Source organism: Mastigoproctus giganteus, chromosome 9 (genome assembly GCF_048544385.1).
Source record: "Mastigoproctus giganteus isolate SK-2022 chromosome 9, ASM4854438v1, whole genome shotgun sequence".
NCBI lineage: Eukaryota > Metazoa > Arthropoda > Arachnida > Uropygi > Thelyphonidae > Mastigoproctus > Mastigoproctus giganteus.
Window position 1 is genome coordinate 28,607,445 of NC_143583.1, and position 25,159 is coordinate 28,632,603.

General features: G+C 37.4%; 1 protein-coding gene across 1 annotated transcript in view; it reads left to right on the forward strand.

Annotated features, from left to right (window-relative positions):
* The window catches only part of GPHR (Golgi pH regulator), a 192,674-nt gene that overhangs the window by 65,475 nt on the left and 102,040 nt on the right, over nucleotides 1-25,159 (forward strand). Inside the window, exons 5-8 of the mRNA XM_090381737.1 lie at nucleotides 971-1,075; nucleotides 14,455-14,575; nucleotides 15,291-15,371; nucleotides 18,993-19,099. Of these exons, the coding sequence (XP_090237863.1) occupies nucleotides 971-1,075; nucleotides 14,455-14,575; nucleotides 15,291-15,371; nucleotides 18,993-19,099 (414 nt within the window). The remainder of the gene's footprint in view (nucleotides 1-970; nucleotides 1,076-14,454; nucleotides 14,576-15,290; nucleotides 15,372-18,992; nucleotides 19,100-25,159) is intronic.

Here is a 25,159-nt window from a genome sequence, read left to right on the forward strand (position 1 = left end):
TGTGATACCAGAACTATTAACAGTTCTAAAAAAAAGCCTGTCGTGAATATTTCTGGAAGTTGCAAAAGCACTGAATCAGCATATACAGCATCAGGGAGACTACATCAAAGGAGATCCATCCAATTGGCTACTAAGCTGTATTACTTTCTAAATATTAGTTCAGTCTATAAACTTTTAATCATACCTTGTACAGGTTTTAGTCTTTTATTATAGATGTGATTATTTATTTATTTTTATTTTATTATTCATTAATGCATCTAAATTTCTTTTAAATCTCAATGCAGCATATCATAAAGCAGTAGTTATGGAAGTTTTCACTGAAGTTCTACATGCAAGACTGCAGTTGAAAGTTCAGTCTTTCTTGAGAGATTATACTGGTCTTAGCACAACTGGCCATTCAATTTTTTTTTTTTCCCAGGGGCAGTGGTTTTATAATCATGGAGCTTTCCATTTCTAGCCCCGAATGATTAGATTATTAAGGGTTGTTTCAGTTTTAAGCTAAATTATTGTCTTTAGCTGTGCTTTGTGTTGTTTTCATATTATTCTCCATTTTTTGAAATAAACAGCATTAGTCACAGTCCAAACTCAACCATTTCTTGAGTTACTGTAAGAAATGAAATTGTACATTTGTTATATCATATTCCAACATTAAGATAAAATCCTTCTTTATTCTGCTTAATTTTTTAATTGAATTTTTATTTTATTTCATAATTCAAGCACCCTTTTAAAGCATTAGCTGCAGGGATAAGACCAATACCATATCTGGACCTTGCTAAGTGATAATGTACATAAAAAAATTCACACTTTTTTTTATGTTAATGTAGTGTACTTTAGTTAATTAATTGGATATAATCTGTTTTTGTATTGCATTGAATTGCTATTTTATTAAAATATGTTTTTTATAATTTCATTTTATATTGCGGTGAATATGAAATATGAAAGTGAAAACTACATGTTATTTTGTTCTCAGTACAGAGGCAATTCATCAAACCACTTAGTATATCAGCATGGTTAGGATTTATGTATCTGTTCTGGAAATTAGGAGATCCTTTTCCTATTCTTAGTCCCAAACATGGTAAGTAGTATTAAGTGTATGCTGGTTAATTATATGATGTAATGTATGAGATTCTTAATATGAGCATATATGAAATAAGAATAGCTAGCAGTATACTAATAAACTATTTATTGCTATAGTTGTTTGAAGAGTAATTTCAGTTTTCAGTCATGTCTTTGCATGGCCCATGTATTTGAAGACCCATGTTACAAAGAATATCAGCTCATTCAGAATCACTTATTTTATTTATTTTTTTTTTATGACACAACTGGCTATTAAAATTAAATTAAATGTAGGTATATGCAACTCTGAAACCCTTCAGATGCAAATTATCTGATAGAAATGTTACAAATGATATTCTTGGAATATCATTTGTAACAGGTAGTTTAATTCAACAGTGTTACATAGAATTTACTGTCATGACAGCAGTAAGAATTTTATAAGAATAACAAAACAGTAATAGGATTCCTTATTTTATATCTCATTTCATGTTAATTAACCTAGGGCAGTGGTTCTCAATGGGGGTCATGGAAACTGTTAAGTGGGCCACGAAAAGTTAACTTATAAAATAAAATTATTACTGATATAAAAAAGAAATAAAAATACAAAATGGTCAGTACATATAATAACACAATAACTCAATATCTTGTTTTTGTGTACCTTACATAGAAGGGACAGAACCTATTGTACTTAAATCGGGGGACAATAATATTGTAATATTTTTTGTTAGGAGCATAATTATATATTGTAAATAAAAATATTATATGAGTAAAAATTCTATTATAAATAAAGATTGTAGTTAATAAACCCATTTTTTATTATTAATATTCCTTATATTATAAACAAATAATACATGTTATAAATAAAAAAATAAAAATAATACATGTTATAAATACTCTGCCAGATAGTGACTGGAGGGAGTCCGAGTAGTGTGTATGCGGAGAGCATTGTCGAGGCCACGTTATGTCAAGGATCTGGGTATATTCTTATCATGTGTACGCCATATCCAAAAATTTCATTACTTCATACAGCATATCCCACCCACTTTTTCTTGCTATTGAATACACCATGAATTGTCAAACTAATAGAGCAAGCTTATCTGCGAAAAGATCTAAACCTCCCAAGCACTTCCTAATTCATTTCACAAATATACGTGGTCTCAATTCTAATCTCAGCGATGTCCATTTCCACTTGCAGTCTGCCAAACTCCATGTACTTTTTCTGACAGAATCTCAGTTATCGGTTGATTCAACTACTGCTCATCTCAGATGCCCAAATTATTCGCTGTATGATTCCTTTCGCCTCAAAGGTGGTACTTGTGCATATGTCCGTTCTGATATTCCCTGTCACAGATTTGGCAATTTGGAATCTCCTCTCTTTGATCTTCTCTGGCTTAAAATCTCTCTACCTCATTGTGTCAAATTCATCTGTTGTCTCTACCGTTCTGCCAACTCCGCTAATCACTTGGAGCTCTTTGACTTCCTCTCTTTGCAACTTGACTTTCCCCAGTCCAACTTTCCTAACAGTGAGGTAATTTTCCTTGGTGATTTTAATGTTCACAACTCCAGCTGGCTTCCGTTTTCTAGTCACACCGACCCAGCAGGTCGAGATGCTGAGGCTTTTGCAATTACTAATGACCTAGCACAGATGGTTCATTTACCTACAAGAATTCCGGACAATCCTAACCATACAGCCAATACGCCTGATCTTTTTCTCACAAACAACCCTTCTAAGTACACGGTCGACGTGAGAGGTCCTTTAGGCACTTCAGATCACAACTTGGTGATTGTCTCTTCTCCAATGGAACCTTTATCTCATGGCTATTCCCAACCTCGTGTTGTTTGGCATTACAAGAATGCAAAATGGGATGACCTGCGAGACTTCTTTTCTTCTTTTCCTTGGTCGGATTACTGTTTCAAAACTCCTGATGTCAACGTTTGCTCAGATCGTGTCAGTGAAATTATTCTTGCAAGAATGGAATCCTTTATTCCACTTTAAAATCTCGTCCTTTATCTAAACCTTGGTTTTCCAATAAATGTGCTAAGGCTGTTCAAGAGAAGAATGTTGCATATCGTAATTGGCTTGTTTCTAATTCTTCAGTTTCATTTTCTGCCTACACCAAAGCTCGCAGCAATTGTAAAGCAGTTATTAATCAGTCCAAACTAGAGTTTGAACAGGCTAAGAGTAGAAGACCTCCGTAGCCGAGTGGGCAGGAGCGGGAGTGCAGTAGCACACGCTCTTTGAGTAGACCGGGGTTCAAGCCCCTGACTGCTCAATACGGTCGATCTGCCAACCCGCACTGGACCAGCGTGGCAGATTATGGTCCATTTCCCTCAGCATGAATTGTTGAGGAGGCTTCCATTCTGCAGTGGGTTGATAATGGCCAAGGTTGATAATGGTTGATAATTGTCACTTCAGCCAAGGATAAAACCGACCTGCTAGCATCCCATTTTTCTTCCAGCTCACGTATTAATGATCTTGGTAAAACACCTCCCACCATTCCCAACACGCTCCCTTCAATGCTTCCTGTGATCTTCCATCAAAAGGATATCAGAAGGATTTTGATGAATCTTGATGCTAAGAAAGCTCCAAGTCCTGATGGTATTTCTCCACTTGTTCTCAAAACCTGTGCTCCTGAACTTACTCCTATTTTTTGCCGCCTTTTTTCACTTTCTTATTGCAAAGGTGTTTTTCCTTCTGCTTGGAAATTTGCTCATATCCAGCCAGTTCCTAAAAAAGGGTGACAAATCCCTCCCATCCAGTTATCGTCCCATTGGAATCACTTCTACTCTTTCTAAAGTAATGGAGAAATCAATTAACCGCCAGCTCTTAAACTACCTAGAAACCTTCCGTCTGATCAACGATCGCCAGTATGGATTCTGTCAATGTCGATCCACTGGTGATATTCTGGCTTATGTTACCCATTTATGGACTGATTCAATGGAAAGGTTTGGTAAAACACTAGTAGTTGCTCTTGACATCTCTAAGGCTTTTGATTGTGTTTGGCATAAAGGTCTTCTAAACAAGCTTCCGTCTTATGGTTTGCCAACTGTTTTTAGTAATTGGTTATCCAGTTTTCTCTCTGATCGCTCACTGAGGGTGATGGTAAATAGCTCTCTGTCTTCTAACTTCTCCACTAATGCCGGTGTCCCCCAAGGTTCAGTTCTTTCCCCCACTCTTTTCCTCTTGTATATTAATGACCTTCCATTGACTGGGAAATCCTATCCATAGTTTTGCCAATGCTAGCACATTGCATTCCACTTTCCATTTTGAGAAACCTTGGCCTGCTCAATCAGTTTCAACTTCTCGAAAATTTGCTACCAATTCCTTAAATGCCGATCTTCAGGTAATTCTCCAGTGGGGCAAAGACAGCTTAGTTGATTTCAACCCTTCTAAAACTCAGTCTTGTCTTATATCTCGCAAAAAAGGATTCATCTGCTCCTATGCTTATCTTTAGTGACACTCCGATTTCTAGGCAAAATGATATATCTCTTTTGGGGATTACCCTGACTTCTAATCTCTCTTGGCACAAGCACATTACAAATATTGCTTCCTCTGCATCTAAAAAACTTGGTTTTCTCTTTCGCTCTCGGCGTTACTTTTCTTCCAAACAGCTGCTCACTCTGTATAAATCGCAAATCTGCCCTGCCATGGAATATTGTTCCCACATCTGGGGTGGGAACAGTATTCCATGGCACCCAAAACCTCTCTCAGGCTTCTTGATTCCATTCAGAAGAGGGCAGTTAAGTTAATTAATGATTCATTCCTAACAGAGGCTCTCCACTCGCTTTCTCATAGACGTACTGTTTCTGCTGCATGCCTCTTCTACAGATACTTCCATGGGCACTGTTCTTCTTAATTGGCTTCTATAATTCCTGCTCTCTCTCTTTCAAAACAGTCCGAACACGTGCCTCCACCAGCCAACTTCCATTTACTGTCCAACTTCAAACCCACAGAACCAACTTTTCATCTTCCTCATTTATTCATTCAACTGCCATTTTGTGGAATAACCTTCCTTCATACGTATTTTCTAAAAATTACAATCTACAGAAGTTCAAGTGAAATGTCAACAAATATCTTCTTTCGTCTTCTCAACCTCCAACCCAAGCACGGTACTAAGTACTGTAGGTTCTAATACCTCTCGTGTTTGGGGTTTACATAAAAAAAAAAAAAAAAAAAGCGCAGTTGATAAAGTACATATTTATTATAAATATTACATGTATTATAATTAAACAATATAAGGGGGGGGCCACAAAGGTGAATGAAACTTAGAAGTGGGCCATGAGCAAAAAAAGGTTGAGAACCACTGATCTAGAGAAGTTATAGATCAATTTTGGGTCTCATTTTTTTTTATTTAACAAAAGCAAATGAATCTTGTGAGAATGGCATTGTTATAGGATATTGTGAACCACTTCATGAGGTTGCACTACTCATGCACTTTGAATAAGTAGCACTTTCCCAGAAGAGAACTGTGTTGCTCATTCTTGTGCAAGCCTCGAAATCTCCAAAAAGTTACCATCTGGTAACTTTTTTGGAGATTTGGCGATTTTTTTTTTTTTTTTTTTTCTCTCACTCATGGGCAGTTAGGTGACCTATAAGTATGAGTTGATGACCCAGCTGTAACTTGTTTGTACAATATAATATATATTGTATTGTATTTTTTTTTTTTTTGGGTTCGAGAGTAGCCTGTGCAGCCGCAGCTATTTTGCAGCTCCTGGAGAAGAGAAGTTTTTTCTGATTTATTTTCTGTTTTATTAGCATAAATTGGCATATTTACTTATTTTCTAGAGTAGTTTTATATTCATAGTTACGATACTTAGTTTAAAGTTTAAATTGATAGAGATTTTGTGGGTATTACTTAGTATCGGTAACGGTATCAAATCCACGTGTTACAAATTGCAGCTCCGTTGAATGAGAGGTTTTTAACCGTATTTAGCCGATTTATTAACCAATTGTTATATCAAATTATTATCTATAACTAGCTGTAGACCTAGTCAGGATCCTTAGTTTATTCTAAATTGAGACAGCGAGATTTGGCAGTTAATCAATACTTAAGAGTCCGTAGAAGTACCGTTCGTAATTACCGCCATTGTAAGACAATACAGCATATCCGGAATTCGATAGCATTAGCTTTGTATAGTATAGTGCATAATATAATATTGTAAATTAATCAGTAAATCTATTAATCTTGTTAAACTTCATTATCAATTAAATTGTACTTTTAACTATATATATATAACGACTTAGAGTACAAACATAACAAATAATTAATACATAACTTGATACAGAAGTTATATAAAGGGAACTCGTAGATAACACTCGATACTGAAAAATAAATATAGCGTTATAACTGTGTTAGGATACAAGTTTAAGGTTTTAATTTTGTTCTGAAATTGTAATTTTATTGACATTAAATCGAAATCATGACTCAACCAGAGCAGCAAAGCAAAAGGCTCAAGCTAATGGGAGTGTTGTGGCTCAGGGGAGAACTGAGGGGGGTCAGTTGCCCTCTGAATCACAGCCTTTTAAGATGCACTGTTTGCTTGATGTTTGCGGAGCAATCGGGTACAGGACATGATACTGCCATGGGGGATGTCTTTGTGTGTGCACGATGCAAGGAGTGCAAGGAAATTAGGCGACAACTCAGCGTTGTTATGGGCCTATATGAGACCTTGAAGGACAGGGTGTATGCCCTCGAAGGAAATAAATTGAGGGGCCCATCAAGCTCTCAGCTGCCCACATCAACGCCAGAGCTTGCACTTGGTCATCTTGCAACACAGAGGCAGCCCCCAAGGCAGAATGCGCTGGTCCCACGGGAACTAGTAGTTGTTGGTGACTCTATTGTCAGGGAAACGGGGAACATGCTTTGTAAAAAGGATAGGTGGAACAGGATCAGGGTATGTCTGCCAGGGGCAAAGGTTGATGACGTTGTAGAGCGGATATCATCTTTTAAGGTCACAAAAGGTGATATAGTTGTACACGTTGGCACTAATGATATTAAGAGTAGGAGACCAGCGCAATTACTTAACAAGTACAGGTCACTGTTGAAAAAAAGCTGTGAATTAGGGTTGAATTTGAAAGTGTCTGCAATTCTGCCCAGACACGATAGGAGGGAGTATATGATGAGAGCCTTTTCGATCAATTCGGCCCTGGAAAGATTGTGCAAGGCTCAAGGGGTAGAATTTTTTTCAGCCTGGACTGTACTTGTTAACAGGAGAGATTGCTTCTACAGGGATGGGATACACTTAAATAGAAAGGGTGCAAGAATATTTGCTGATGCTATCGAGGCAGTGTTAGGTGGGTTGGAAAACTGCTAGCTTGGGGAGAGACAAAGACAAATAGATTAACCGTAGCCACTGGCAGAGGTGAAAGAGATTCTTGCACTGCTTCTATTGGAATGAGCAGAAGCCTGAAAAACAATATGCAGGATATTTCAGAGACTGCTGGAAGTCATTGCGGTACAAGTGGGTTGTGTTAGTGTAGCTAAGAATAGAAACAGGTGCATGTGTACTTGTGTGTACACCAATGCTAGGAGTTTAGTAAATAAATTTGATGAATTTGAGGTTTTGCTCAAAACATCAAAGGCAGATATTGTTGGGATATCAGAGACATGGTGTCACACAGATATAAGGAATGCAGAACTGGAATTTCGGGAGTACAGCGTCTACAGAAAGGATAGACAGGATAGGAAGGGAGGAGGGGTTATGCTATTAGTTAAAAAACACATAAAATCCAAGGAAGTGAAGCCAGTCGACATCGATGGACAGGGCAGTGTCGAGTCAGTTTGGTGTGACATAAGCATGGGTAAATCAAAATTGAGAATAGGAGTGTGCTATAGGCCTAATGACTCTGATGAGTATAATAAGATACTGTACAGGGAAATAGAATGGGCCAGTAAATCAAGAGAGTTTTATAATGTGGGATTTTAATTTTCCAGATATTGACTGGAATTTGTGGGCTGGTCACTCACACACTAGCAAGGCTTTTGTGGATTTATTGGATGATTGTTTTCTACACCAGTATGTTCGTGAGGCAACTAGAGGGAGTAATACTCTTGATCTGATTATCAGTAGTGATTCTTCATGCATTAAGAATCTGCAGATAAAGGAACCACTAGGTGGCAGTGATCACAGTGTACTGAAGTGGGATTTACTCAAGGAGGTAACTACCATCAGAGGTAAAGGGAAGGGGTTTTTGCTTTCGAAAAGGCGACTATGATGGGCTGAGACAGTATTTAAATTCTATACAGTGGGACCAACTGATGATGTTACCAACAGCAAATTCAAAATGGGAAGCATTCAAGGAACTAATCTTGGAAGCTACCAGGCTTTACATACCAACCAAGAAATATTGTTCAAGGTTCAAGCCTAAATGGTTGTCAGATGAACTAATGAGACATATGGCAGAGAAGAAAAATGCATGGGATACATACAAATTAATGGGTGACATGGAAGCCTATGATAGATATAAGTTGGTCTGTAACCAAGTCACAAAGGAGATTAGGCAGGCAAAGGCAGATTATGAGAAATCCTTGGCAAAGGATGCAAAGAAAAACAGCAAAGAGTTCTTTACCTATTTAAACTCAAGAAGGAAAGAGATGAATCATCAACTGGATGTTGATGGTTCAACAGTTGAGGATCCTGCTCAGATGGCTAACAATCTAAACGAGTATTTTGCATCTACATTCACACGTGAGGAGTTATTCAGGAAGGAGAATGTCGTAGTTGAAGGTAAAATTGGCAGTGAGCTAGATGATTTTCTAATAACTGAGAGGAAAGTGGAGGAGAAATTGTTGAGGATAAACATAGAAAAGGCACCCGTGGTGGATGGGATCTATCCAGTTATATTAAAGGAGGCAGCAAAGGAAGTAAGCAAACCCCTAGCCATAATTATGAGAGCTTCTTTGGACTCAGGGGAGGTACCCATAGACTGGAGATGTGCAAATGTAACCCCAATTCACAAAGGAGGATCAAAAGCTGACACAAGTAATTATAGACCTGTTAGTTTAACTTCGGTTCCAGGAAAATTAATGGAGGCACTGGTTAAAGAAGCACTGCAGGATCATTTGGACAAGAAATTCAGTTATAGCTCAGACACAGCATGGTTTTGTTAAGGGCAGGTCTTGTCTGACCAATTTGATTGGATACTATGATGTAGTCGCAAAAGAACTGGATGCAGGGAATAACTTTGATATTATATATTTGGATCTTAGAAAGGCTTTTGATACTGTTGCGCATGGAAGACTGCTGCACAAATTGGAGCAGTGTGGCATTGGAGGCAAATTGCTGCTATGGATAAAGGGATGGTTGAGTGGCAGAAGACAGAGAGTGGTAATCAATGGACATTGCTCAACGTGGACTAATGTTATTAGTGGAGTTCCTCAGGGTTCAGTGTTGGATCCATTGTTGTTTTCTGTATTTATAAATAATATAGATGATGGTATATCAAGCTTAATGTCCAAGTTTGCAGACGATACAAAGTTGGCAGGGTTGTTAAGGGCACTACTGATGCTATGCTGCTGCTGCAACAGGATCTGGAAAGGTTGAACAGATGGGCTGAGAGGTGGCAAATGAAGTTTAACATTGACAAATGTAAATACTACATATGGGAAACAGTAACCCCAGATCAACGTATCAACTCTGTGGTACTACGCTGACAGTGGTAGAGAATGAAAAGGACCTGGGGGTAATTGTGCAGGCAGATATGAAGTTCTCTGAGCAGTGCAGACGAGCTGCAAGAGTAGCTCATGGTGTCTTGTCAATGATATACAGGAATTTTTCTAGCAGGGATAGGGATGTGATTATTTCCTTGTATAAGAAATTGGTCAGGCCACACCTTGAGTACTGTATACAGGTCTGGAGGCCTCATTTCAAGAAGGATGTAGAGCTGCTGGAACGAGTACAGAGAAGGCAACAAGATTAGTGAATGGAACAAAGGGTTGCTCTTACGAAGAAAGGCTTAAGTTTTGCAAATTACAGTCTGGAGACTAGGCATCGGCGAGGTGATCTGATAGAGGTGTATAAGGCTTTGAATGGCTTGAGCAAGCTCAATGCCGATGGGATTCTTCCTCTTGCTCAGAATAATCACCTGAGAGGGCATAAATTCAAATTGAGGAGGGATGGATGTCGGATAGATGTGCGGAAATTTGCCTTTAGCCAGCGGGCATTTGATTTGTGGAATAGACTTCCATCACTTGTTGTTGAAGTTGATAGCCTAAACAAATTTAAGGCTCAGCTGGACAGGTATTTCGAACGAACGGAGGGGTGAAATGGGAGTAGTGGTTGTGTTTTTTTTTTTTTTTTTCGCTGATGCTGAATAAGTGCTTTCTTGCATCATATGCCTCTACTAATGCTAATGCTAATATCATGGGTTGTCTGCATCTACACTTAAGGTACTTACCCACCTACTGATGAGAGACACTAATCTCTGAAATGGTGCAGTCTGGGCAGTGGTTCTCAGGTTAGAATAAATAACAGTATGCTTCTCTTTTGGGGAAGGTGGTACTTATTTGAGATGCACAAAGGATTATTGTGCAATAAATAGGGCAATTCATTGTGAAGGGATTCACAATGAGATGTATCAATGATTCCTCTTCATAAATTTTGCTTTCATTATAGCTACGTACAATGTAATACTAATGTATGATGCTAATATGATTCTTCAAAAAATATCATATTAACATCAGTGCTTCAAGCATTTCTTAAAATTGAACAGAATGACCTTCATATTATTACTGAAACTACTGTAGTGTATAATATTACTGTACAGATAGTGTTATGTATGTAAAATATGTTACACTGTAGAGTAAGTATTTGTCATGATGACGTACAGTTCAAGCAGTAACTACAAATGCCATGCTTTACATGATATGTAATTATTATGAGAAAACTGTTATGGTCATTCTACCATAAGCAGCATATCTTGTGAATGTAAACGTCTGCAGATTTTTTTTTTTTTTTTTTAACTATCTTTTCTGGTCAAAAATAAAGCTGGATTCATTCTTGGGTGTTGCACTAAAGAGAATTGCAGTTATTGGTTTGTATTATATCTAAGTATTGTTCTTTCATTTTTGAAACTTTGTAAATTTGGCCATCAATTAAATAATTAAATATGGCCTGTAGTGTACTATAGGTTCTACAAAACACCATCACATCATTTTAGAATGTCAATTTATTTATTTATTTTTTGTTTGTTAATGTGTTTTAGAATGTTATTCTATAAAGTATTTTATATAACCAGAATTTGTTGAATATCAAAAAAATATATCTAAAGGATTAAAAACTTAGATGTTTTAACCAGTATTAGGTTTGAACTTCTAATAAAGCTTGTTTATATTACACAACCAAACAGAGATTGACTGATACAGCCTTGAGTGAAGAATTCCTTCAGTTTTTAGTATGATTTAAACCTAGGCCTCTCCTCATAAGCGTGAGTGAAATATTTCCACAAAAAATTCTGCATATCACCCCCACCTTAAAGTTTGGAATTAGTGTATAATAACAGTTTTTGTTAATTTTTTGAAATTAGCTATGACAATGTAAGTTTTAATTAAAAAAGAAAAAATGCTAAAAATTATTTTAAGATTTTTTATTAAGCATTGAAAAATGTTCTTCTTTGTACTCTGGCATGACGATCAGGTCAGAGGAGTTTACAATAAATCATGAATAGAATCATTAATCCTATTTAGCAGTCACAGTCTTGAACCATGGCCCACTCAAAGAGAATGTGCTGCTACTGCACCCTCGCTCCTGTCCACTTGGCTGTATCAGGCCTACAACAAAAAAATATTGAAATGATTAATGTTAACAACTTTTTTCAAAATATAAGAGCAATGAAGCCCAATTCTTCCTACTTCTAATAATATTGTTTAAATATAAGATAACTTCTCATGTCTTTTTATGGGAAATTTCTTCACCCGATGCTCATATCAAATTTCTCCAGTTAATACATAGTATAAAAGATCTAAGTTTATAATGTGATTTTATCCATACTAAAGGATAGTTAATTCATACAGGTTTCATAAAACTAATCTTGCAGGTGCCTCCTTAGCCAGGTGGGCAGGAGCAGCAGTGCGTAATACATGCTTCTTGATTAGACCGGGGTTCGAGCCCGTGCCCACCAAATACTGAGTATGCGGGAGGTCAGGGAAAGACCACCGCATATCCCTTGAGCAATTATGGCCTTAGTTGCTAATGCTCCTAAAAACCAAAAAATAACAATAAAAAAAATAACTAATCTTGCATTCAATTCCCAATGTCTGTTTGCTGTCACCGAGGAAGAGAAAAGCGTAGCTGATGCACATCAAACCACCCAAAACTATAGTAGTATTAGGCCACCAGCCTACTTTTTTTTTTTTTTATGTGAACCCCAAACACGAGAGGTATTAGAACCTATAGTACTTAGTACCGTGCTTGGGTTAGGGCTACTACTACTTTTGCTGTAGCCCACCAGCAGTAGCAGACTAGAAATTGAAGGCAATTGTCAAATTCTGTTAAAATATTCAAGACTAAACTTCTTTATACGTGACTAGGTTATTTCAGTTATGAACCATGCTACAAGAAGTAAAGTGACGCATTTAACAATAACCCACTCTCTTATAAATCAAATTGAATTTAAAATTAGTGTACCACAACAAGATTATTTTTGTTAACCAATGTGAATATTGCTATTTGCACATGTGCATAAAGGTCCATGAGTCTTAAATGGTGTATGGTCTCTGTACATTTATAGAATTGGAGTTGAACTTCATTTCAAGTGTTTCAGCTATTAAGAGTTTTGGGTATTCATTCTGTGTATTAATTACTTTAGCCTTGTTAAAAAGAAAAACATGGTTCTCCTGGATGGCAGAGAAAGGAAAGTTCAAAAGCACCTGTCCTTTTTTGCCCTCACAGATGCCTGGTGTTGTTGTAATCGCATCGAAAGATAATTTTGGGTAGAACCAATGTAAAAGGAGTTGCATTCCCCACAAGCAATGTTATGGGCTATATTGGTTTGCTCCAGGTTAGATACTGAGGTTGTCTTCCTCACCCTCAATATTGTCTGGAGTTTATTTATCGGTTGTGCAACTATTTTAAATTCTGTGTTTTTAAAAATGTTAATAAACTGTTCATACCATTGTTGTACAAATGGAACTTTAATAAAATATTTATGTGTAGTGTTCTTACTAAGTGTAACTGAATCTGATTTTTGTTTCACCAGTCGTTGAATGCTCCTAGTTATGTCTGGTGTATATCCCCTGTTTAAAAATCTTGTTGAAAGTTCCCTGAGTTCGTCCTTCAGATATTCCTGTGTAGAACTATATCTGTACACATTATAAAATTGGTTAAAAAGTAAAAAGTAAAATTAAGTCTCGTATGTATATTATTAAAGGAATCCATAAGATTATTTACAATATCTTCATGTCCAATAACAAGGATGTCATCCAAGTACTTACTATAAAATGTTAACTGGAAAAGGTTAACCTTTTCCAGTCCATGGGTACCTCCCATGAGTCCAAGGAAGCTCTCATAATTATGGCTAAGGGTTTGCTTACTTCCTTTGCTGCCTTTCTTATGTTTTCTTATGTTTATCTTCAACAGTTTCTCCTCCACTTTACTCTCAGTTATAACAAGATTATCTAGCTTACTGCCAGAGTTTAATACACCTCTGGCATTCCCCTCCCTGAATAACTTCTCATGTGTGAATGTAGATGCAAAATATTCATTTAGTTTGTTAGCTACCTGAGCAGGATCATCAACGGTTGAACCATCGATATCAAGTGGACCAATCTAATTCATCCCCTTCCTTCTAGAGTTTACATAAGTAAAGAACTCTTTGCTGTTTTTCTTTGCATCCTTTGCCAAAGATTTCTCGTAATTTGCCTTTGCCTGCCTAACCTCCTTTGTGACTTTGTTACAGACCAAGTCACAAAGGATTGATAACAGTACTTTTTTTTTTTTTTTTTTATTTCTGAGAATCAATTTGCATCAGTTTATCCTCATTACATTAGCCTTCTTTGGTTTGTCTGTTCTACATCCATCCATTTACCTATAGTAATTTGATTCCCCAATGAACTGATTTCTTTGACATTTTGCATATGTCTCTTAGAATTTTTTTAAAAGGATGTTTTTGGTTGTTTATTTATTAAACAATATGCATTGTATAAAACTAATTTGTTTTTTCATTTAGTAATGCTTTGTACATTTCATACATCTGAAAAATGACACAGTAAGCATTTATTTAAATATTTGTATCTTGTGTTTAATACTTGTATGCAACTGTAGTAGATTGGATATACGTTAAACACAGTGATAGGTTAGTTCATTCTTATTGTAAAATAGTATGTGTGTGTGTGTGTGTGTGTGTGTGTGTGTGTGTGTGTATATATATATATTTTTTTTATTTTTATTTTGTGTGTGTAGGGATCTTTTCAATCGAACAAGGAATTAGTAGAGTGGGAGTTATTGGAGTAACATTAATGGCATTGTTGTCTGGATTTGGTGCTGTAAATTATCCTTATACATCCATGGCATATTTTATGAGGTATGGCTGATTAAATTTTGTTTTGTTATATGATTCAATCACATCTTTATATAGAAAATAATTTAAATTTATAGCAAGAATATGCAAATGTTATGTGCTAATTAGAAATGCATTGCAAGGATAGAAGTACTCTTTCTGGTAGATACTATATTAAAAAAAATAATAATAAAAAAATAAAATTCAACATGGTAGAGAAATTTCTGGAAAAAAACAAAACATGTTACAACAGAATAGGTAAATAAACACAAAACAAGTATTAAATTGATATAATTACCTAAAATCCAACGAAACACTCCATCAGGTGAAAATTTGATTTTAATTCACAGTAGCAATTGATGGAATGTAATATGATTAAAAACTAATATCCTTTAATATTAAAATACCAGCACAAATTTCATTTCCAGGAATCTTCCTTTTTCATTTAAGGAACTGTAAATACTTAGTGAAATAGGCATATACAGTGGAAACTTAACTGCTAATATATTACTGTCGGGATTCTTGATGGTTTTATTATATTCTGTTTTATTTCATCTTTTGTATCTTGTTTTATGATTACTTGAATCTTTTTTTGCTCCTTCAAAGTGCTAGTTGCAGAGGAGGTTTGATAGTCTCAACAAGATTTATGTACATGTCTATTAAAATAACCATATATTAAAGTAATCAAATCGGATTTAATTACCAGCTTTTAAACTTAATATATTTTTTTACAATACAGGTCAGTAACGCCATCTGATATTCAAGCTCAGGAAAAGAAAATGTTACAAACAATGGATATGATTATTATGAAGAAAAAAAGGTTTGTTATAAAAGCTAGGAAAAACCTTATAAATTAAAAAAATTTTTAATACATATATATATATATTTGAAGGGCATGATTTTTATGTAGGAATACTTAATAGGATAAAAGACATTATACTCTGTGTGAAATGTCTTAGATTTATTTTAGGTACTAAGAACTATTCATCTGGATCCCAGTAATTCTGATTGACTCTAACAATTTCAAATTTTAAGTGAGATCATTACAATTTGAGTTATCAAGTAAGGCTATTTGTTTTGGTGTGGTATATATTCTTCATCCTTATCTGAAAGTCCATTTGTTCCCCCCCCCCCCTTCATAAATTTTGGATGTGTGAGGGGCTGGATATTTTACAGTAACTTACTGACCACGTGGCAGAGGGCATATTGGAGTATTTAATTTTTTTCTTATTTTTGAAGGGAAAATCGGTGATCTTTATGAAACAAAAATAACAATCTTTGCGATGATTTTTTTTTTTTTTTTTTTTTTTGCTCTTCCAGATTGTGAGTATTGAAAGCATAGGTGTGAGTTTTTTTTAACCACACTCTGAGTATCACTGCACAACACAACAAATGTAGGCCTAGGCATCTCGATCTACTATTTTGCAGCCAAAGTAAAGATCATAAGCTAGTAACTGTATAAGTTATGTTTCTGTTTTTTACTGTTGAATCACATTCACCATGCAATTGCATGATAAACTATCAGGATTATTCAGACAGTGACATTAAGTGACAATGTGACTTTAAAGTGACATTTAAAGTAATCCCTTCACATACATAGCACCTGCTGAAATTGAAATAAAAATGGAATTTAAGAAAATGAAAGGATTCTTTCTTTCTTTTATGTGGCTTCCTCGATGTGAGTATGCAGTACCATGTCTCTCAAGTTCCCTCTATCACAAGCTTTCCTCTCGGTCTCAGCGTAGTTTTGTGACCTTGTTCATATCCTTATGTCATCAAACCTTATTCTTCTTCTCCTTCCTCTTGATCTTTTTCCCCTTGAGGGCTGTCAGTATTCTTTGTCCAGCTGATCCTCTTAGCACGTGTCCCGCCAGTCTCATTTTTCTTTGAATCATTTCCATTAGTAAAGATTTTTTTGTTCTCATTCAGTGTTTGACATGTGGTCTGTCCATGAAATTCTTAATGTTCTTCTGAAGCACCACATCTCGAATGCTTTAATCTGTTGTTGCACTCTTTTCTTATAGGTCCAAGATTCACTTCCATATTTAAAAACTGGCCAAACCAATGTTCTAATCATTCTTTTCTTTGTTTCAATTTCCACAGTACTCCTCATTATTTATTTCTCCAGAAGGCATCTTTGGCCATGGCTGTTCTTATTTTTATTTCTCTTTCCTGATTTCCAGTGTCAGTAAAATAGGTTCCCAAATATTTGTATTATGTTGTATTTGCTATTTTCATGTTGTTGATCACAATGTCTGGTTCAGTTTTACCGACTTTCTTAACTTTCAAATATTTTGTCTTCTTTGTGTTTAGTTCAAGGCCATAGTCTTTGCCTTCCTCAGTTAGCAAACATAATAGGCTAACTAGGTCATTTTTGTTGCTAGCCAATTAACTGTATCATCGGCATATCTAAGATTGTTGTACCAAATGCCATTGATATTAATCCCTAAGTCTTGTTCTTCTATCTTCCTCATCACCATTTTGCTGTAAATACTAAAGGGGTTTGGAGAAAGAACACATCCTTGTCTAACTCCTCTTTTGATTTTCACCTCTGAGGTCTCTGAGTTAAATCATTTTTAATTTTTGTTTGATGTAGATCTTCTTAATAAGCCTGCACACATTGTTGTCGAAGTCCAGTCTGTCTAGTATTTCAAAGTTTCTTATGTTTCACTTGGTCGAAAGCCTTTCAAAAATCGATAAAGCAGATATAAATTTGTTTTTTCCATTCCAGTGCTGTGTCAAAAAGTATTTTTAATTCAAGGATGGTGTTTATTGTTCCCATTTTTCTAGCCACTCAGCTCACTATTAATTGTTTTTTCAATTTCTTTGTTAATGATGGATAGGATAATTTTTGATGCATGTGTGATTAAACTCAGTTCTATAGTCATCACATTCTTGGACATTAATTTTCTTTGGAATTGGGATACAAATGGATGTTGTAAAGAATTCAGGCAATTCTGCCATTTCATAGATGTATTGGATATTATCCACTAAAAAATTTTTACCATGTCCAACCAACGCTTTTAGCATTTCAGCAGGGATGGTGTCATATCCAGGGCATTTGTTGTTGGAGTGTTTGTTCATCACGTCTTGTATCTCATTTCTCAATGGAAGGGTGCTATTTCTTATAGTATAGTATTGGACATCTGGTGTTCAGTCTCTTTGACCAAGTCGTCATCATCATCATAGAGTTGCATTAAGTATTCTGCCCATCTGTTGTTTATCTTGCCATTGTCAACAGTCAAATTCCCATCTTTATCCTTTGACTTACCATTCAGTTCTTTCACTCTCAAGAATGCTTGTTGAGTCTTGTTCAATCTTTGTAAAGTTTCAATCTCATCACATTGCTTGTTAATCCAATCTTCTTTCAGTTTCTTACACAGCTGTTTTTATTCTTTTATCCAATGCTTTGTACCTTGTTCTTTCCTGTTCATTCGCACCTCTTTTCCAAGGTCTTCTTTCATCAATAAGATTAATAACCTCTTGTGATATCCATGGCTTTTTCTTGTTTTCTTCTCGTTTGTTGAGGCATTTCTCAGCCAGAGATGATAGTGGCTTCCAGCTTGTTCCAAGGAGAGAGGTCTTCTTTCTTTTGTGGTTGCGTCTGCAATTTACTCGTAACATTTTCATTAAACTCCTGTTTTACTGTTGCATCTTGGAGTCTGTAAATTCCATTTGATGTTTGTTCTTGTTTTAGGTTTCACTGATTTTAGGCAAATGTTCATTTTCATTAGGACCCGGTTATGGTCTGACCCACAGTCTGCACTTGGCATGGCCTTAGTGTTCCTTATTCCAAAAAATAAGGTAAAGAAAGGTAATTAACTGCACACAAATGATGGTGAAGCATTGCAGCTGGATGAATATAAACTTGTCTTAACACCATATTATGTTATTGATGCTTAAAAGAAAGTTAGCTTATATTAAATTTGTTGAGTGATGTTACTGCATTGTGGTTGGTAGTTGATTTATGTAAGTTGGCATGGTGAACTGTAGTCAACTTCATCTAGGTTGTGGAACATATTTTGAATAGCCAGTGCTATGCAATTGAACAGAGCCAGGTAGAAGGAAGAAAAAAACATGCCATTATGAAATTCAATAATTAAATAATTCAGTTATTGCATTTCTTAGTGCCAAAGGTGCAGTTTGTCTGCACTTTTGATTTTAATTATCAAAATTCATTTAGAAAAAAAGTCTGGGAATGCCATTTGGATGGTGCCAAAATGTACTTTCTTATTTAATTTTTATAATATGTTATATTTTATTGCATTATGAGTCAATTAAATTATGATGTACTGTGGTTTTAAATATTACATTGCAAAGTACACCGTGTCCTATTTTGAAGATTGCTATAAAACTTGATTTATATAAAAAAAAATAACTTTTTTTCCCCCTAACTTTGGTTATATTTTATCTAAATATTACTGTATTTTTTCTGTTACAGAATAGCATTAGCAGAAAGGGAAAAGATTCAACAAGGAGCAGGCCGGCAAGCTTCCGGTATCTGGGGCATGTTGAAAAGTGTAGCTGCATCACATAATTGTACTGAAAGTATCCTTGCCATGGTTAACATTGGGATAACATTTTTGCTCAAACCAGTAAACTCTCAAATTTATCATTTTTTAATCTGATGTGCTTCCAAATACAGGACGGCACAAAATAAGCTGATTATTTTAAAAAAATCATAACTTTTTTAGTTCTTTTTTAGGTTTGTAATTTTTTGTATTTATCTTACAGGTAACCCTTGGAGAATTTAATTATGGACAGGTACAGAATTGCTCAGCGGACCAAAATAGTCACAATGTTCTTTGAAAACAATTGGTCAGTAGTTCTAACACAATGAGCATATAGGCAATTTTATAACATCCGTGAGGCACCGAGTAGGAACACAATTTACACTGTGGTTCGAAATTTTGAAGAAAGGGGAACTGTTGCTGATGCCAGACACTGGAAGACCTTATAGTGGTCGATCAATAGAAAACATTGCACGTGCACAGGAGAGTGTTGCAGATCAACCTCAAACATTGACCAAAAGAAGCTCTGCTCAATTGACAATCTCTCATCACTCGCTGCAGCAAATTTTGCATAAGGACTTGCATCACTTTTTGTACAAGATTCAATTTGGGATGAAAGCCTTTCATCCCGAAGACAAGCAAGCACATCTGGAATACACCCGTGCCTTCATAAACCTTGCAAAAAAGGATAAGAATTTCTTTTCAAATTTGATGATGAGCGACGAAGCACATTTTCCGTTAAGTAGCTTTGTTAATAAATAAAACTGTCGATTTTGGGGCAGTGCGAACCCAAGAGTAACTCACTAGAGACCACTGCATCCATCTAAGGTAACAGTTTGGTGTGCTGTAACAGCCGAATGCATCATTGGACCTTATATCTTTGAGGATGATGATGGTGTTGTTCAGATGGTCAATGGAGAGTGCTATAGGACTATGGTTGAAAAGTTTTTGATGTCACAGCTACCAGAAGACCACAATATGTGGTTCCAACAAGATGGCACCACGGCTCGTACCGCTCGAGCCACAATGGCAGCATTTTCCTAATCATATTATTTCGAAAAATGGTGATGTGAAATGGCCACCGCACTCACCAGATTTGGCTGACCCAGACTTTTTTCTTTGGGCTTATCTGAAGGATAAAGTGTATGCCAATAACCCACAAACCATAGAGGCCCTAAAAGAGAACATCCGGTACGAGATAGCCGCAATATCTCTTGAAACTCTGAGAAATGGCATGGAAAACACCATGAGAAGAGCACATTTGCGAGCAAGAAGTGGGGGGTAGTCATTTGGCCGATATTATTTTTCACATATGATGTAAAAAGTTTCCAGCGATAAAAACTTTCATTCACCGTTTAGATTGTTCATTTATTACATTTCGTTCTAAAGTTACAGAGAAAACAAACTGTTCGGCTTATTTTGTTCCACCTTGTACATTAGCATGGTGTAAATTTTTCTGTATTTTTTATTTTAAATTACTTAAAACATAATACTTTTTTTGTGGTCAGTAATAAAAAAAAAAAAGCATTGTAAAATTAAAATACTGTATTTGTAATGTAATGCCATAGATATCTATATGTAGTGATACAGATAGATATCTATGGCATGACCTAATTGAAGTTTATAGTTTATATTGAAGTCCTCAGTTAATGCTGGCTCGCCGATCGGACACGTGCTTTTGAGCTCCCGCCCTTTTGCCCCTTTCAACGTTTGTCTGCGAGAACCCTCAGTCAAGATATATATATTTCGATTCCTCTTCGGAAGAGCTTTCGAGTAATAATAATTTTGTGTGTGTAGATTTAGCGAAGTTTCAGTTAGGTTAGAAAATAATTTATTAACTTCAGCCATGGAAAGCTGGACATTCCAATAGCGGCTTATTCCACTCCCCATCCACCCCATCTATTGCCTCCAGCTATGGCCAGCGAAGGTCAAACAACCACAGCAACGGAACCTACAGCTACTGCCAGCAGTGACCAAGATACTGGAAACCACACCCTGCGACAACAGGTGAATACTTCAAGGTCCAAAAGGTCAGTAACTGTTAATACTTATGCTAATACCGTATCTAATGGATTATGCTTGACGCCAGCAAAAACCTCTCTCTCGCGACCAACAATAGTACATACGCGGTCGAACAACGCTCTTACAAATGAAGCAACCGCTATTACTTCCCGGGAAAATGGAATAGTAATTTTCGCTACCAAGGAAAACACTCCCTTAGAACAGTACCTTACAGCGATCGCGGAGAAAGTACCACCGAAAAATATTACCCACGCATCCCGTGTGGCGGGAACTGTGCAGGTGTATTTCAGCCACCCCTCATGGGCGCAAACTATCCTGCAAAATGGAGTAGACATCGGTCTTCATCACCTAGAAGCGGCGCCAATTGCCTTAGCACCAACGAAAGTCACAATTTCAAACGTCCCACCTGAAATCCCTCATCACTTTCTGAGAGGGATTTTATCCAAATACGGATCAGTTACCGGGAAAATACGCACACTCTCTGCAGCAACCACGAAACCGGAATTTTCGCATATAAAAAGCTTCCGCAGGCAAGCACTTATGCACTTCGCCAACAATGACGCAGCAAACATCCCAAAACTCATCAACACCGATCTAAACGGAATAACTTACACCTTCTATACCTCCATTTCCTCACAATGTTTCTTCTGCCACGAAGAGGGTCACATCAGGAAAAACTGCCCGCATATCTCTAACTCTTCTGAAAGTAATACCGAAATTCAGGCGGCACCAACCTGGGTCAGGCCAGATGCACAAAGCGAGCTGACTGTTGGAGAAAATGGGGATGCTGAAGAAACTGTCAAACAGTCTGAGATGCTCCCCACAACAAACTCTTTAGAAAAAGAAAATTCAAAAACCACAGAAGACCAGGACGCAATCTCTTCAGGAGACCGAAGAGTTTTATCTCAAAAGCAACCCCCAAGGCAGACCACGTCCAAAGCCACAAAACAGAAGAAGACAACGCACACGGCGGCAGGAAAAGAGCAAACCGCAAACAAAAACAACAGGGGCGACGAAAATAAATACAGAACACCACAGAAGATAAACAGCCAGATCTCAAATAAGTCCATCATACCACCAAGTATGGAAATAAATAAACAGCTACAAACTACTGACGATCCAAATGAAGAAGAACCCGAATTTCTGGGCACTGAAGAAGAGACCAACTGTGATTCTCACTATTCAAGTGCTTCAGAGGACGAGGAAACCGATTTTCCCTACACTAAAGGTCCTTTAACTGTGGAGAAACTACGATCCTTTCTACGGGAAGTACGCGGCTCGCCACAGAAGCTGGTGACAGCTCTGAAGTTCACCTCTAACATACCCGAGCTGATCTCACAACTTGCGGGTCTGCGTTCCAAACTAAAAGGAAAGAAAGACAGAGCAGATGTGAATAGATCCAAACGCCTGTACTACTTGATTAATGGGCTTGAACAGCAATATCATCAATCAGGATGTTAACCGCCCCAAAACTTGCAAAACCCTTATCTTTATCCCTGCAGATAATGCTGACTCTTAGCATGCTATCACTTAATGCAAGAGGATGCTCCTCTGCATCGCGCAATAAGCTGATCCTTCACCAGGTCCAACGACATCATGCCGACCTACTCTTCCTACAAGAAACAAATATTAAAACAGACACAAGGCCATCCTTGAAATGGGCAGATTGGCCATATGTATTTCATCATTCTCCAACACAACAACATCATGGGGCAGGAGTGAGTATCGGCCTTCATCAAAGGTCAGCCTGCAAGCTCAATGTGATAGCAGAGATCGCTGGCTACGCAATTTACGCCCTCCTGGATACACCCCATAAGGAAACCCTGCACCTTTTTAACATCTACATGCCACAGCAGGACAGACTCGCTATCCAAATAACCAACTTCATACAAAGCCACCTCTCTACCATAGATCAAGAACATATCATTCTTGCTGGCGACTTCAACTGCACTCTTGACCCAAAAATGGACAGAGCACGATGCACTGAGCACCGCACAACATTAATCAATAACCTGCAAGCCTTGATAAACAACAATGAATTGGTCGACGTATTTAGACACCAGCACCCAGAAGAAAAGTCCTACACCTGGAGATCAGCAAATACAGCATCAGCAAGACTACCTTACCAAGCCCGACTGGACAGATACTACATCCCAAAACACACCATCCCCCTGGTCAGAAGAATCACACATTTGCCGTCTTATATCTCAGATCACTCCTTTATCAAATTACAGCTCTCTTTCTCACCCAATCACTACAAAAGTAGAGGTGCTTATTGGATGTTCAACAATAGCCTTCTTCAAGACAAGGAATACATCTCTAAGCTGCAAGACCTGATATCCAACCTTGCCCAATCCAAAGACAGATTGGAGCCCATGAACACGTGGTGGCCTAGATTTAAAAGTAAACTGAAATCATTCTCCCAAACCTACAGCCAACAGAAAAGTCAACAAAAGCGTAATAACCTCTATCAACTTGAGCAAAGGCTGAAAAATCTCCCATCTGAAAGTCAGACCTACCAGTCAACACTACAAGCCATACAAACCCACTTAGAACACTCTGCAAAAGGCGCCCTGCTCCGATCAAGATACACCCACATAAATCTATCTGATGCCCCGACCAAATACTTTTTCTCATTAGAAAGCAGACATCAGAAATCAACCACCATCACTGCCATTCAGCTGCAAAACGGAAACATCACTGAAGACCCAGAGGAAATCTTCTCTGAAGTAACAAGATTTTATAGAGAAATTTACAGTTCTCAAGAAACCTCTACAAAGGCAACGGAGGAAATCCTTTCAGGACTTAAAAAAATCTCCCATACGGCCCATTGCAGCATGGAGAAACAAATCACCCTACAAGAACTAACAGCAGCATGCAAAGCCCTTTCCAAAAATAAATCACCAGGTCTGGACGGACTGACTTCTGAATTCTTCCAAACGTTTTGGGATCAACTCGGAATGCTACTCTTTGAAATGCTTGAAGAAGCTCAGTTCCATGGACTACCAGCTTCGGTCACCACCTCTGTCGCTCGACTGATTCCCAAGAAAGGAAATCGCGCCAATCTACAAAACTGGCGCCCGATTTCCTTAATGAACACGGACTGTAAAATCATTTCCAAAGCCATCGCCAATAGATTAAAAGCCACGCTCCCTGATATCATCGATCACCAACAAACATATTCTGTACCTGGAAGATCGATTCACGACAATCTACATCTGATCCGAGACCTCCTCTCCACTGCAAACAGCCAAAGAGAATTCCTAGCACTAATTAGCCTTGACCAGGAAAAGGCATTCGACAGCGTTGAACACAGCTACCTATTTCAAACCTTGAAAGCCTTTGGATATGGACCTTACATCATCGGAACAATCCATCTGCTATATAAGGAAGCCAAATTCTGCCTGAAACTCAACAACCAGCTCACCTGCCACTTTCCGTATTCCAGAGGGATAAAACAAGGCTGCCCACTCTCTGGACAACTCTATGCAATTGCCATAGAACCATTCCTTAATAAAATTGCCACCAGTATACAATCCCGACGAACGCTGCTACCAGAACCCCACCTAAATATAACCTACTCAGCATACGCAGATGACGTCACAATTGCAATACGACACGAGAGTGAATTTGAAGTCATTCAAAAGGCTCATGATCTTTATGCTCAAGCATCAGGCGCAAAACTCAACCACTGTAAGACCAGCGGCCTGTGGGCTGGCAACTGGAAAACTAGAACCGACTCCCCCATCCAAGGCACATGGTCCAGCGAGGGACAGAAATACCTAGGTGTGTACCTCGGCAATACCCTCCTTTTCTCCCAGAAGAACTGGCCCGAATTGCTGAGTCGTTTCAACAAAGTACTCGGAAGATGGAGAAGCGTGTGCGCCACATCTTCGCTGAGAGGGAGAGTGCTTGTGGTCAATCATATGGCGGCAAGCATTCTCTGGCACACCTTCAAAATTCTCACTCCACCTGCTGACTTCCTCCACCAAATCCAGGCATCTATCCGAAGCTTCCTTTGGAACAAAACCAACTGGATGTCCTGCTCCAAACTTAGCCAACCACTTACTCACGG